Raw genomic sequence first — 15,153 nt, 5'->3', positions numbered from 1 at the left:
AACTGCATCCTAACAGATTAGCAGCAGTGTCCAGGGAACTGGCCCTGGAGCGCATATTCTGCCACCTGATCCACATCTTTCACAGTCTCAGCAATAATGTGTCCTGTCAAGCATAGCCAGAGGAGTGCATTTGGTTCTGACTGTGCACCCCTGTAACTGAGTGCCTTGACAATTGGAAGACTACCACAACATCTATCAAATGTTTTCTGGTTCATAATGCATTAATCACAAGTGCACACGAACTGGGGTCAGAATGATTTCTCACTCATAAAAATGTCATCTTCCTTTCTTCTTTTCAGATGAATACGCCCTTGCAGAATACAAATCACCCTGCTCCTCACCTTCCAGCTGAAATTTGATATGTGCCAGAAGAGATAATGGTTCAGAAGGTATCAGACAAGCATTTGTAGAGGAAGGAGAGGATAAGAGACTTGGTTATTTCTGGGAGGGCAATGAAAATCATATACAAGAATGAGGAATAAGCAAATCCCAAACTGCAGTAGATCAGAATGACCCATTCTGGCCCATACTTCAAAAGAACTTGGGGTCAGTGTGGATCAGAAACTCCAGATAAAGTGCTTTTCCTAACAAGGGAGGTACTGTGCAATTGTTAACCCTGACCATTCATCTTTTTGAAAACCCATGACATACATTCTGGTGAGAGCTTTGTGTAAAGGTAAACTCCCGAAATGTGTACTCATAGCCACAGATTCCTCTTAAGAAATCCAAGATTAGGAGAATAATCTGCTACTGGTGAATGTTCTATAGATTTTACTTGTTTTGGTCTTTCCATTTATCCTGAAGGAAGATTCTGCAGAAATTACTTTGATCCTCACCTTTTTCAGTAATTGGACTGAGTGGTTTACAGAGGTTAGAATTCTAGTCACAGAGAGACAACTTTTATGCAGTTTTTGCCTCTATTTAGAAAGTTTTTTCAGATTAACAGCTCATATTTCACTGCTCTTTATAATAAAACCTTCTGATTGTCCATGCTATTTGTCCCAGTCTCCACTCCTTGTATCTAGAACTGGTTGCTGTAAGGTATTTCATAAGATAAAAATTTCGTACCTTGGACATGTCAATCAATGACAACATCCTGACATGAGTGACATCTTGTGGTACAGACAGAACTGGGGTCCTGGCCCATGTGATGGAAGCTTTCTACCCAGAAACTCCAGAAAAAGTGCATTAGTTCAGCATAAAATTGGGAGAAACTTGAGAGCTGTGACACAGAAACTCTTTGAAAAGGGGTTAGTGGGGAATGGTGGACCCCATGGAGCCCGTGGAGGGAGAAAAATGAGGAGATGTGGACAGAATGAAAAAGAGCCACGAGGAGCTTATCATGGGATGGCAAAGTACAAGAAATTTCCTGTCATGCTCTCTGCATTTAGTGAACAGGTACAGCAGACAGCCACACACACACAGTCATTACCTTTGTCCTGACCGGATCACATTAATGTAAGGACCACAGAAACCAATCAAATGTCCTTAACAATCTGAGCAGACATCTGCTAATTTAATTGTATCTCTGAGCTGCTCTTTCTTCAGTCAGGGCGTTAGACATATTCCTAGTTTTGGAAGAGACTAGCTTATTTATCATAAAAATGGGCTTCTCAAAGCAGATTTTGATACAAATCAATGTACCTACTCTGAGGCAGACAGCACAATACAAAGTGGTATCAGAGGAAGAGACTTTTGTACACCCTGAGACCACTGTTCAGTAGAGTGGTCAAGCTTGCCCTGAGATGGCTAAAGTGAAACTAATCCTATTGCACTGAGGTGTGCAGGAACCTTTGTGTTAAGGGGCAGCCATGAAAGAGACCCACAGGCTCAATGTAATCCCAGAAAGGTACAAAAGAAATTTGGAAGCTGTAGAAGCACATAAAGGATGGCTTAGAATGGACCTGTGCAGGACATCAAATGAAACTTCCTATTCTATGAACCACCCAGTAGAAACCAGAAACTCAAAGCAGGAGACAGTCGCAGAGGAAAAATCTCCACTGTCTTCTTAGGACCTCAGTCTGAGGGATGCAGGCTCTTGAAGATGAGCTACAACTGTGAGCAGTGTGTCAAGATGCATGACTCAGGTTACAGAAAACACCCAAACCTGTCCATCAGATCTGCACTGCAATTGCTTTTTTAGTTCTGAACAATTTACTAAATATTAATTCTCCTTGCATCCAAAAGGAATCATGCATAGGTCCTTCATTGCGCTGTAAAAGGCACTCAAGAGACAAAAATTACGGACATTTTACATGAAAGCTGTGAAAATATAACCTGTCATCTGCAGAACAACTTTTTTCATTCTTTATGTCTTTGACCAACTTTCACATGTGTTTTGAAAAGAACTGTAAAGTGATTTAGCACCAGGTATTTCCCCTGAGATAAGATCACAGAACCTAAAGCCTGAAAGTTGGCAAAGGCTTACTGAGATCACCTTTCTTGCTGCATCCAGAACTATAATCTACCACTTGTCCCTGACCAATAAAAGCACAATGCTAGGGACTGTGCTGAACTTCCAGCCACACTGTGTGAAGCAATATTTTTCTGCAGGGGGTTTTCTTTTCTGAGTCACATACCAACATACGCATATATAGACATACCTACAGACAAGGAGCCTATTCATCAATCAGTTACTCGCAGTACAGGTATTTCTTGGCTAGTTGCTCAGAGTTTTCTGCAAGTTCAGACGTGCAGTAGGCTTCCTGCGCTCCGATATGAGTTGGGTTATTGCAGCTGTCTTCAGTTTAGTCAAATACAATACCCTTTATCAAATCAAATTTATTTATCAAATACAAACCCTGCTGTCTCTGTAAGTAAAGGAGTTGTGAGGATGTAAAATCAGACTGATATTGTCTTGGATAGTCCTTGTGAATGAACCTCTTCTCAGGTTACTATCTCAGATACTATTTAAAATGAAAAATAGTCTGAACTATGGCATTTCTAGTCAGAGGAAAGTCTTTCATTTTCTTCTCCTTGGAAATACATTTGTATTTCCTCATATGTCCTCTGAAGTTGACCAAAAATGGCTTTGGGCGTGTCCTCCCTGTCTCAGCTTGGTCATGCATTAACAGATGCAGATAAATCCAAATCCTTCTGCCCAAATCTGGGTGGGGGAGACATGAACAGGCTGCAACTTGGAGGTTAACTGGCCTGTTTAGGCATGTCCGTAGTCTGCTTCATCACCAGCTACTCTGATTCTTGTGTCAAGTCACCCACAGACTCGGGCCTTCTCTCCAGAAAGACAGGGGACTCCACAAATAACTTCTGTCAAAGACAAACACCATTACCACTGGATAGGTTGAGGCACAAGATATGTAACAACTCCCAGAACTCTCTTTCTGGGTCCTTTCCATGTGCATTTGGAGAAGGCTTGAGATAGGGCAAGAGATTCTGCACATCAGCTAGCAGGAGAGTATACAGCTTGAGAGTGACACTGGGGTCCAGGCAGAAAAGCAGACTTCAGGAATTTAGCAACATCAGGACTTAGGACATTGGGGAAGCAGCTGGGTAGCCGTGCTAAACAGCTGAAGGGTAGGGCATAGGATACCATGTCTCTTTATGAATTTTTGTCAATTTAGAACCTGGCTGATGTGAACCAAGTGCCTTAACACTCTCAGGAACCTGACCCCATGCTCTGACATATCCCATCTTCCTAAATACACCACCTGGCATTTGAAAGCTTTGGGCACATAGCAGCTTTTCATGTGGTAGCACAGTGCATGCAGGCAAGCCTGAAAGGACACTTCGATATGCAAAACAACATCTATGATTACATGTCATGCCATCAATATTTATGGGTACTGTCCTTAGGATGGACACAGGTATGGGAATAGAACTCTCTGCTTTCTTTGGGTTGGATTTAAGCTTTGCTTTATTGAAGTGCAAGAGTAGTTTCTTCCATGACAATTTTGGTGGTGATAGATGAGAGTTTCTACCTTTTGAAAAAAAAAAAAAAAAAAGACATTCTGAGAAAAGGATATAATGACGTGAGCGGCCCTCACCTCCTCCAGTTCTGCTCAAAACCCAGAGGTCCTATCCCCAGCATTTCTGTCCCATCAGAAGCATCCCCTAAGCACAATAGTTGACCCAAAGTCACACTAAAAGCAATGTTTTCATGTTTGTGTGAGACCTCGTGGTGACCTTTGCTGTAGACAGACACATGATAAGGAATTAGCTATGAATCTGAAGATATTAAGGTGCCAAGCTGTTTTTCAGTAACCCCAAACTCCCCTTGCTCTCCCATTCTTGCCACCAGAAAAGACTGTGTGAGCTTCAAGAGGGATCAGTCAGACCAGTTCAATCCACCTTCTTCAGCTGTGTACACTCAGCCTGTTACTAAACAAAAGCCTTTGTTTAATGCCATTTCAGTGAATGGCCAACTGCAAGACTGGTCAGATGGAAACTGATATGAAATGCAGATTCTTTCAAAAGCACAGCATTTAAATTTTGCCATAAATGTCCAAAACACTAGGGTGAGAGGGAGCGGCTGGGACAATGCCAGTGGTATCTAGCAAAATCTGCATTTTATAGCCTACTTTTACCTCTGTAACTCTTTTACATCCAGCACCACCAGTCACCTAAATTTTTTCTCATGGAGTTTGATCATCTGAATTTGCTGATGCAGGAACTCAGGAGTTTGCTTAACCTCAATGCAAGTCAGACGGGTTGAACTATGTCCCACACTCTCACTTCTTTGAGATTTTAATTTCATTTGTTTGCCAGAAGTGAAAATAGAGCTTCAAGGCTATTTGGCCTGGCTTCATTGTGGTTTATTTGTATGTATTTCTCTAGCTCATGCAGTAAATTTGAGAAATTTGGCTACTTCCATGATATGCTGTTTCACATTTTCCCCCTTACATGTCTCTACATAAGAAATTTTACTTAGTTTATTTATGAGCTCTGTAAGAAAGTCTTGATTTTTAAATAATGTAAAAAATTAGTTGTTGCACAGCAGGTTACAGCAGAAACCTATCACATGCAGTAACAAGCATGAATCTTGCTATTGTTCAATCAACCAGTTGTACACTACAATTTCTTTCTTATGTGTTTCATTTCTTGTCTTTACAGCTGAGCCACCCTGCTCTTAGCATTACTTTACCAAAGGGTAACTCCTTCCTGTGGAAAGAACTGGTGAAAATTTACTTGATGTCATGAAGTAAAGAACAGACAAAAGTGGCAAAGCAAGTACAGAAGAAATCTTTAGGAAAGCCACATAAGCCTGAAATATCACTTTGGGAGTGTGGGAGGGTTCTTACTCTTGATGTTTCTGACAAGTTAATAATAGCCATGTTAATGTCATCCTTTGCCACAAGCAGTGGATGCAGCTATTGGGTCCTATCTCAGCCAGTCAATAAAAAGGCTCAATTCCTTTAAGCCTTTTTCCAGTTCTTTGCAGTCTGTGTCATGCAATGATACCTCTGAAGACTTTTTATCCACCTGAAGTATTGGGAGGGTGTAGTAAATCCTCACTGTTCTTTGAGACTGCAGTAAATACACGAAAACCTGAGCCAAAGGATTTTCTTGTTAAAATTGCCTATGAAAAGATGTAACAATTGACAGGAACTTCAGATACTGAGCTTTTAGGATCATGTGAATCAATGAAACAAAATGGTAAGGGTTGCCTCTGATCTCCAAAAATATGTTTTTATTAGGTGCCGAAACCAGTATGTTTACATTCAATTCTTTAGTTTATAGACAGGCCCTAGTCTTCTGTATGCATATATTTTCTGTAAAAACAATTCATTGAAATGGTCTGTTTAAAAGCCTGGATGATACCCTGATTATATTTAGCAGGAGCATCTGGTTGCCAGGTAAGACTAGAAAATGCCTCCAACTCAATGGCATCTGCATGAAACCTTCAGCACCTTGTGGAAGCCCTTGATCAGTGCTGGAGGCTCTGCAGAGCTCATGGCCAATAGGTTTGCCCTGCTGAATACGGTCCCAGAGCAAACATACTCAGCATTACTTGCTCTGTTTCACTTTTCTTGATTTCTTCAGTTTGTGGCCAGCAATTAAGCTGCAGGGCTTTTTTCTTTTAACCTTTATTGCTTGCTGTAGTCATCCATCATGACTTTTCTCATTGTTGTCACTTGATGGTTTTCATTCTTGTTGACACTTAGTTTTGTTCAGTGTGAATGCTTGGAGGGGATTCAGTGACTTAGCATTGTTTGAGTTATGCTCCTACTGGTTTTGCCTCAAACAAAGAGCGATGGCATAGACTAACACAATCTGAGACATGATCCTGTAAACAGTGGGAAGAGTGCCCCTAGCTTTCACAGTTACGTAGGCCAGGAAGACTAGGTGAAACTTAGGAAGAAGACATAGAGCACTGCAGCTACATAAAATCAGTTGCTGTAGATTCTTACTTGTTTTTTGGATGTATGTGACTCTTACCTTTGATTATAAGAAGATGCCAATCCCTACACAGAATCATAGAATGGTTTGGGTTGGAAAAGAACTTGAGATCATCTAGTTCCAACCCCCCTGCCATGGGCAAGAACACCTCACATTAGACTGTATTGCCCAAGGCTTTCTCCACCCTGGCCTTGAACACTGCCAGGGATGAAGCATTTACCACTTCTTTGGGCAGCCTGTTCCAGTGCCTCACCACCCTCACAGTAGACGAACTTCTTCCTTATATCTAACTCAAATCTCCCCTGTTTCAGTTTAAACCCATTACCCCTTGTCCTATCACTACAGTCCATGTTGAAGAGTCCTTCTCCAGCAACCCTGTAGGCCCCTTTCAGATACTGGAAGGCTGCTATGAGGTCTCCACTCGGCTTCTCTTCTCCAGGCTGAACAGCCCCGATTTTCTCATCTTGTCTTTGTATGTGGGGTGCTCCAGTCCCCTGATCATCCTCGTGGCCTCCTCTGGACTTGCTCCAACAGTTCCATGTCCTTCTTATGTTGAGGAGACCAGGACTGTACACAGTGCTCCAAGTGGGGTCTCAAGAGAGCAGAGCAGAGGGGCAGGATCACCTCCTTCGACCTGCTGGTCACGCTCCTTTTGATACAGCCCAGGATACGGTTGGCTTTCTGGGCTGCGAGCGCACACTGCCAGCTCATGTTCAGTTTCTCAGTGACCAACACGCCCAAGTACTTCTCTGCAGGGCTGCTCTGAATCTCTTCTCTGCCCAATCTGTAGTTGAGCCTGGGATTGCCCTGACCCGATGTAGGACCTTGCGCTTAATATTGTTGAACTTCACAAGGCTGGCATTGGCCACATCTGAAGCATGTCAAGGTCCCTTTGAATCCTATCCTTTCCCTCCAGCCGCACCACACAGCTTGATATCATTGGCAAACTTGCCGAGGGGACCCTCAATCCCACTGTCACCATTAGAAAGTCCACCACATAAAGTGATGGAATTAATTGCCAAAATTATGAAAAAAAATCCAACCTTTTTAGTCATGTTAGTAACAAGCGATCACAGTGTTCTGACATTAGGTGCATTTCTGCGTTTCTGAAAACATGCTTCATGATTTGCAGTCAGTCTGGCATGAAAATTATGAGTAGCAGGCTTGTTAAATAATTATTTTCAAACTGATTCCAGGCTTCTGGTGTGATGGGCTTACCTGGACATTTTCTGTCTCTTCCAGGAATATAAGGTCCTGCCAGTGTCAGCAGAGGGCTCACAAAATAGCTGAAAGAACTATAAGCCTGTTGGTACATACTGCAAGAAAAAAACAGAATGACTGGAAGCCAGAGCAAAGAGGAGACAGTAGAATCAAGAAGCCAGCAAAGTGTTACGTTTAGGCTGAGGCCTTACATGCAGGAGATACATGTAAAGAGAGCACACAGGGGAGATAGTGTCTAGCTGCTCCTTCATTTTGTTTCTGTCAGACAAGGCAAGAGGATTCACTGTGACTTTACTTTTGGTCCTCACTGTATCTTTAATGAAGCCATGTTAGAGCATTATGAACTCAGAGCAGTTCCTGGGGTACAGCCACTGATGCAGCCGGAGTGCAGATCACAGACTGTCTATTCCCCAGGGACCTGCCTCATCAGGTCTTTGGTCCCTGTGGCTATCGATTTCTAGTGTCTGGATCCTACTGAAGCCAGGGTGAATCTTCCTTTCCACCTCCCTGCGTTTTGGTAGAATTTGGAGTCTGCTGAACACGGAACTGTTAGGACCCATGGCTCTGGTGTCACTGCCGGATACACCATCAAGTTTTGTTCCCAACTGACACACTCTGTCTTAGAAAGAAGTCTGTTGAGTCATGTTTTTTTACACTGATTGCTATAGTTGGAAGGATGCTTGAGGACCTTAAAACTACCATGAATAAATCTTCCCTTTAATTTCCAGTGTGAGAAAAGGTCACTCATCTGCTTCCACTTCTTGAGAAGTTCCTATGGGATCCATCTGCTGCAGTCTGTGGGAACGTGACGGGAGAGACTCTGGAGGCTTTCCTCAGAGGTGGGAACAGCCAGGACTCTACCACTGCTTCACATAGTAGCAAAACACTTGCATTGCCCTCAGGCTAGCAACTAGGGATGACATTAGACATGGATGTGATGCTCCAGTCACTCCCTCATCTCCATTCAGTGCTGTACAACAGACAGTTTTGTCTAGTGCTGTTTGTTTATGACACCGTAGCCTTAAAATGCACCTAGTTCTTTGCAATGAGGACTTTCTCTGACTTCCCATTTGCCTGAGGCCAGCTTATTTGCCCTGAGCTGGCTCAGAAATCTCAACTGTTTAGAAATGCAATAGAAGATAATAAAGAATGACAGCTCTTCATCAAGGACACATCCTCCAGCTTGTTCTGTACAGTGCTCAGTAGTTTAGTGTAAAGCTGTAGAATATATTATCACTGGAGACGAAGCAAAACCAGCCTTTATGTGTGGAGAATGAATCCAAAAACTTTTCAGGCATAAGGTCAGGGGTTGAAGACACAAACAGGCTCTCCCTGGGGGGCATCCTTAAAGTAGTGCAATTAATATACCAAGTAACACAAGAGTATTGTTGTGCTGCCAAGTAGATAATAATAACAGATAAATGGAGAGAAAGCTGCAGGCTCTGAATAGCATTTGCATGGCTCCCATAATGTGTCTGGAACAAGTTCAATTTCTGGTATGTCATAGTGGAAAGAAAAAGCCTTTGCACCTACAACAACAACCAAAAAAAAAAAAAGGATTTAGAAGCGAGATGTTGGCAAAAAGCTCAAAGCTTACTCACAGAGGGACTGTAGCCTCCAACATTTGGTGTTATCAACTATTGCAAGAGACTCTTAAGTCCTCTTTCTCACATTTGAGCCCCAACAATACCATGCCTACACAGAAGATAGACTTGAAGGAAATGAGTAGAAGTAGCACCTGCTCTTAAAGATTTAAGTCTCATTTATTGGATTCATCTTCTATGAACTCTTGATGCTGAAAACATCGCTTTACGACCTTGAAGTGACTACACCAAGATCCACACTTTCCTTCTCTGAGCAGCTGGAACAGCTGGAACAGCCATATAGCATTTCCCAAAAAAATATGTCTCAGAATTTTCATTTGGCCCAGGTCCTTACCACAAAGGCACATTCCTGTAACCATGTACAAAGAAGCATGTAAAGGCATTACCTTGCCACAGTTCCCTTCCCACAGACAGCCCAACCTGCTGTTTAGAGGCATGGTTCAGATCTGTCATGTCAAGAATGGCTGCAACTCCACAGAAGGACTTTAGGAGTACAATTATGTCAGCAAAGCCTTTGTAGGCTCTATAGTCTGATGGCTGAGATCCCACAGGGAAGCAAAAATCCTGGATGACCCCTCTCAAATCCAGAGAAGAAGGGCAATCAGCCAGGGAAGGCTCTTACTCCTCTGTAAGGTAGTAGAGAGAAGGAGAGGAAAATGAGGGGACTAACAGAGTCTCATTCACTTAGAAGTCTGGTGTTACAATGAATTTTTGAGGCATTTCTGCAGAATTAAATTAAAAAGCAGGGTTTCTATAAAGCAGAGAAAAGCCACTGCAATATGAAAGCCTGAGACATCTTATTTCTTTCTACATGTAACTGACATAAGTTGTCACCTAAATTTAAAGCAAATGCTTCTATGTACAGAGTGCAGAAGTTACGGCTTAGAAGAGAGTTGTGCATAACTGTGAAATAGAAATAAAGAGTTAGGATTTTCCTCAGAGGATGAAAGGTCAGAGAATGGGTTTGGCAGTCTTCGGCATGGTAGAGATGGCTGGTTTAGCCTGCAGTGCCTTTCTGGTAGCCAGGAGATTAAATGCATAGTGTCAGCTTTCGATAGACAAGATGATTTCCACCATGGGAGGTTTAGGGAGGAAGCATGTAGCCAGCCTAATTGTCCCACCAGAGGAAAGGGCTTAACCAGCTATATTTTGGGAACTACATGCCAAATATTCCCCTCTTGATACTTCTTGTTAATTATTTCTTTTCCCTCTCTAATAAAAAATATGTTTACAAGTATGAAGAATGAACCCACTAAGTACCAAAGATTTCTTCGTGGAGATTATTCAGATATTTTATTACTGACCTCTCTGCAGTTGAACCCAACCCTTGCTGTTGCCTGTCGAGACCACAAGGAAAGGAGGGTTGAATAACCACTGGTCCTGTCCCTACAAGGACAGTAAAACTTCAAAGCACTCCCAAAAGCGCAGAGTAATTTGGTAGCCAAACTGTATCTCTACGGTTATAGCTTAGCCCAAGCTCTGCTGAGTGAGCTGTGTTTAACTGGGAACATCAGCCTCCACTCCCACGTTTTGCAGGTGCAGTGACAGAAGTCAGTTTCCAGCTTCACTTGCCTTTTACCGGCACATTTGCCACCAAAACTGCACAGCAAAGACAGTCTTAATTCTTTAGCTCACACAGAGCTTTTCCTGCTCAGACCTCAGCCTCTTCACACAGAAGGATAAACGTCACAACTTTGAAACTAGGTTCTGACTGACCCATCCACACTCACATGAGTCTCTGGCATGATAGAATCCTTGCAACTGGATGCAAGGATGAAATAATATGCACCCCTCTACATTCCCTCCCTTCCCTCTCCCACACTTTTGTTGAAAGCATTTCCATCATTCATCAAAATCACTGCAAGCTGTGACTGTTCCTCTAGGGATATACTTATTTTCTTTTATGAACTCGCTATCCTTTTACCTTACAGAGCTGCTAGAGAACTTTGTCAGGACCCACGTCTTAGAACAATGAAAGAAATCTTTCATGCTTGACTGGAGACCCTATTGACCAAGCAGGACTTTACCTGTAGTTACCATTTTCAGCATTGTTCCCCAACCACCTGGACCAAACCAAGCATTTCGACCTTTACTATGCCTAAACAAATTGTTACAATCCAATCTGCTTAAAGAAGGTTTTATAGGAAGCAGTCATAGTCGAAGTCATGGATCTCTTCAGTGCTTTTAAATTAATTTTTGTAGATGTAATGACCAAGTTTCTTTGCATTGACCCTCCTTTGAACGCAGGAATTAACTCATTTACAAGAAAAGTGTCAATGTCTATGCCACAAAGACATGGTTAGAGGTCTGGCAGACGTATCCAAACTGCCAGCTGGGGTGCTGCTGAGAAGGCAATCATGGAATTCCTCAAATAGGCTTTGCCAGAGGTCCTGCCACTACCAACTGCAGTGCTCAGCTAGTCAGTTCAAAGTTGTACTGCTAGGCTGTGCAAATTCTCACAGAATTGCCACGCTCTTCTCCACCACTGCTCCGGTCAAGTACAAAGAATGGTTGGGTGATGGCAATAAACTGCAAGACTAAGAAGTAGTACCATAATTAAAAGAAATGTGAGCAGCTACAAATACTGCAAAAGCAAGAAAAACCATGAGGCTCCTGGAATTCTGCTAGAACCATTTTTTGACTGCCACAGGAAAGAAATCGGACTCTTTGCAGTAATAGTGAGTGAAATTTGAGGTCAGCTCATTCCTTGACACAGAAATCTCTGTGACCAGTTCTCTATGAAAAAAAAAAACCAAAACCCACCAAAAAACAACAACAAAAAACCAACACCCCCCAAAAAAACAAAACCAAAAAAACCCAAACAGTTGAGTAGTGTTACTATAGTTTATCATAATAAGGCATCTTTTATTTGTAAAGATAAGCCTTTACTGATAGAACATATCTAGTGCCTCCAATAAACCAAACCACAGCTGTAAGGACAAAATTTTTGCAATCTAACTATGCCTGCAGCAGGCCTGTTCAAGTGGCAGAAAATAATCTATACTCAGATGGTGGGTATAGATTAACGAAGTTAACTAAATCAATCAGCTGTTTCTAGTACTGTCAAGGGTCCCTCTCATTGCTCTCCATCTGCAAACACACAGATCAAGCTGAGCTGTGCTACTACTGAACAAGACTAGCTGAGGTCTGAAGTTACGGCTTAGGTAACATTCAAAACTAGGCTGGCAAACAACACATTTTGAGTCAGGAATGCAAGATGATCCATCTGTATACAGATATTTCTCCAACATTACTTCATAGTTCCTTATATATGCCCAGAAAGTTCAATGAGGTTTTCCAGAATCTCCTGGAGAGGAATCATGGTGTTGGTACAAAGCACAGCAGCCTTGAAACCTGTCTCTAAGAAATCTTGGTGACAGAGGGTTAAGGAGAGAATCTTGCATGTCTTCTATGTGGGTATGTGTGGGAGGAGATTTAGGTTAACTTAGGTGCCAGTCATCTGAATGAATTCTTCTATGAGGAAGCAACAGAACCCCAAATACAGTATCTTGACGTGGTGATGGAGTAGCAACTCTAATTTCTCTATAGAGCAATATTCAGAAGCTTCTTGCACATACACAGGTGAATTAAACAAAATGGGTAGGACTTAAAGAGCAAGAAGATGCAGTCAGAAAAAAAACAAAACCAAAAACAGCCCCCCAAAATACAAAACAAAACCAAACAATCTAACAAAAAACAAACATTGATGGTATTGTAGAAGCAACCCTTTTGTTGTGTCAAGTGGAATGTTCTTTGATTTTCCTGTGAAAGACAAATGATCATATGTTATAGACAAGAAGAAGGGATGACTTCTAGTTTCCTTTATTATGATAAGGTGTTGCGGCTGCTTTTTATCCAGGGTATTTGTTTGATTGCAAACATATTAGTCTAATAACTTCTTTATTCCAGATAATTGCATTTCTTATGTGCACCTTCTCCATTCTGGTTAGTGGAGACGTTAAACTAGTGCAATAAGTTATTTGGATATAGGATCCATGGGTCATTTTTGTCCTGCACTTGGTTACCATTCAGAAGGCATATATGCACAGACGATATCATTCTCCGTGCCAGTTCTTGGAGATACTAGAGTGGACATTCTAACCAAAGCCATAATCTAATTAATATTTGGGCCTAAAAACCTGCTCATTATAACCATAAATTATACACAGCTTCTGTCCTCAATCTCTACAACCTTTAAATGTCACCTAACCCAGTTGACCTTCTGATTAAACTTTCAAAAGTAGTCTCAGAATGCTTCTTGCTGCATAAGGATGTGGACTGTGATGATTATGAAATTGGCTTGTTTGGGATGAATACTTTATTATGTTGCAATAAATTCATAACTACCTGTAAAATCCAGAAAGAGCAAGAACATGAAATAATGATCATCTACTTTTTTTGTCACCTCAAGTTCAAGCCTTCATCAGTGGATTTCTCTTTTTGATAGTTCCTGGTCTGGGTATTCCATTGCAGAGAAAATCAAGCCTGATCCCTGGTGAAGCTCCTGATCTGTAGTAGCTGGTAGAGAACCTCTCTAATAGAAACGACAGGGAGATGGTCTTTCAGAGCAGAACATCAGACTGTTGTGTCTGGTCTAAACAATCACATCATGCCAGAGAGAGAGTCTGGGAACCACCTGCTGCCCTGTTGGAGTTTCGTATGGTTTGGCATTTCAGTGATAAATTTGAAGAGGTAAGTGAAGAAAGTGTCAGAGTTGCCCTATGTGGCAGGTGCTACTATCACACACAAGAAACAAAAAGAGACAGTCACACAATGTACGAGGAGATTAGAGAAAAGCATGCTCCCATGCAAGTACTCTGCCTTTGAAGCCGTATCTCTCTGGCTTCAGGTCTACAAAATTTAACAATGTTGGTAACACACAGTGGTGGGTGGACCCCAGCCAGCAGCCAAGCACCCGCCCTGCCTTTTACTGACTGACCTTTTCAGGGGGATTGGGGGATAAAAAGAGGGTGAAAAGACTCGTGGGTTGAGATAAAGACAGTTTAATAAAGAAAACAGAAGGTGCACATGAAAGAGAAGAAAAAGGATTTTATGCACTGCTTCCCATTGGCAAGCAGATGTTCAGACACTTAATGAGAAGTAGGGCCTCAGTACATGTAGTGGTTACTTCAGAAGACAAATGCCATACCCACAAATGTCCTCACTCCTCCTTTTCCTCACCTTCTATTGCTGTGCATGATGTTGCATGGTATGGGACATCCTTCTGGTCAGCTCGGGTCAGCTGTCTTGGCTGTGTGCCCTCCCAGTTTCTTGTCCACCTCCAGTGTACTGGCTTTTCGACAAGAGGTGGGCGAGATAGAAAGCCTTGACAACATGCAAGCACTGGTCAGGAATAGGCAAAACACTGGTGAATTATGAACAGTGTTCTAGCCACAAATGCAAAGCACAGCACCATACAGGTGAAGAAACTTGACTTCATAACTTCATTCCAGCCAGATCTGGTACCCATATGAACAGAAAAAAATTAATTGCAGCTATCAAGCAACTGTTTTCTAGCACTGCTTTGTTTATGGGGAGCAGCACATATTGCACTTCATTTTCGCTGGAGAGAACAGGAGAACAAAAGAAGGAGGATGAAAGCAGATTTTTTTTTTCTCCTGAAGAAAACCAAGCAGCTTTCACACAGGTGTGAAAACTAGAAACCTGGGGCACTAACAGATTTATATGGGCCCATTAAATGGCTAATTTCAAGCTGAAATTAATCAAACATCATTAACACTGTAAAGTGGTCTATGGCTAAGGTAAAAATAGTTAAGAACTTTTCCATGTCTGGCTTCTCTATTATTCAGTTTCATCAATATTCAAAATATCTATGAAACAAGGGAAAAGAGGGGCCAATACATTATTTTAACCAGAAACAGGTGTCAAAATATAGAAAGTCTACTTCACCCAGATTATCAATCCATAAGATAAATTCCAACAATGGTGGGCAAACCCTTCAAATATTAAC

The 15,153-nt window shown here is 41.9% G+C and overlaps 1 protein-coding gene across 1 annotated transcript in view; it reads left to right on the top strand.

Moving 5' to 3' along the window:
* The window catches only part of LOC136007176 (ovostatin-like), a 28,514-nt gene extending 27,521 nt beyond the window's left edge, over positions 1-993 (top strand). Inside the window, exon 35 of the mRNA XM_065665094.1 lies at positions 300-993. Coding sequence (XP_065521166.1) covers positions 300-352 — 53 coding nt within the window. The 3' untranslated portion in view covers positions 353-993. The remainder of the gene's footprint in view (positions 1-299) is intronic.
* The last annotated feature ends 14,160 nt before the right edge of the window (positions 994-15,153 follow it).

The sequence above is a fragment of the Lathamus discolor genome, chromosome 1 (assembly GCF_037157495.1).
Source record: "Lathamus discolor isolate bLatDis1 chromosome 1, bLatDis1.hap1, whole genome shotgun sequence".
NCBI lineage: Eukaryota > Metazoa > Chordata > Aves > Psittaciformes > Psittacidae > Lathamus > Lathamus discolor.
Note: the sequence above shows the minus strand (reverse complement) of the source record. Positions and strands in the feature narration are given on the sequence as shown.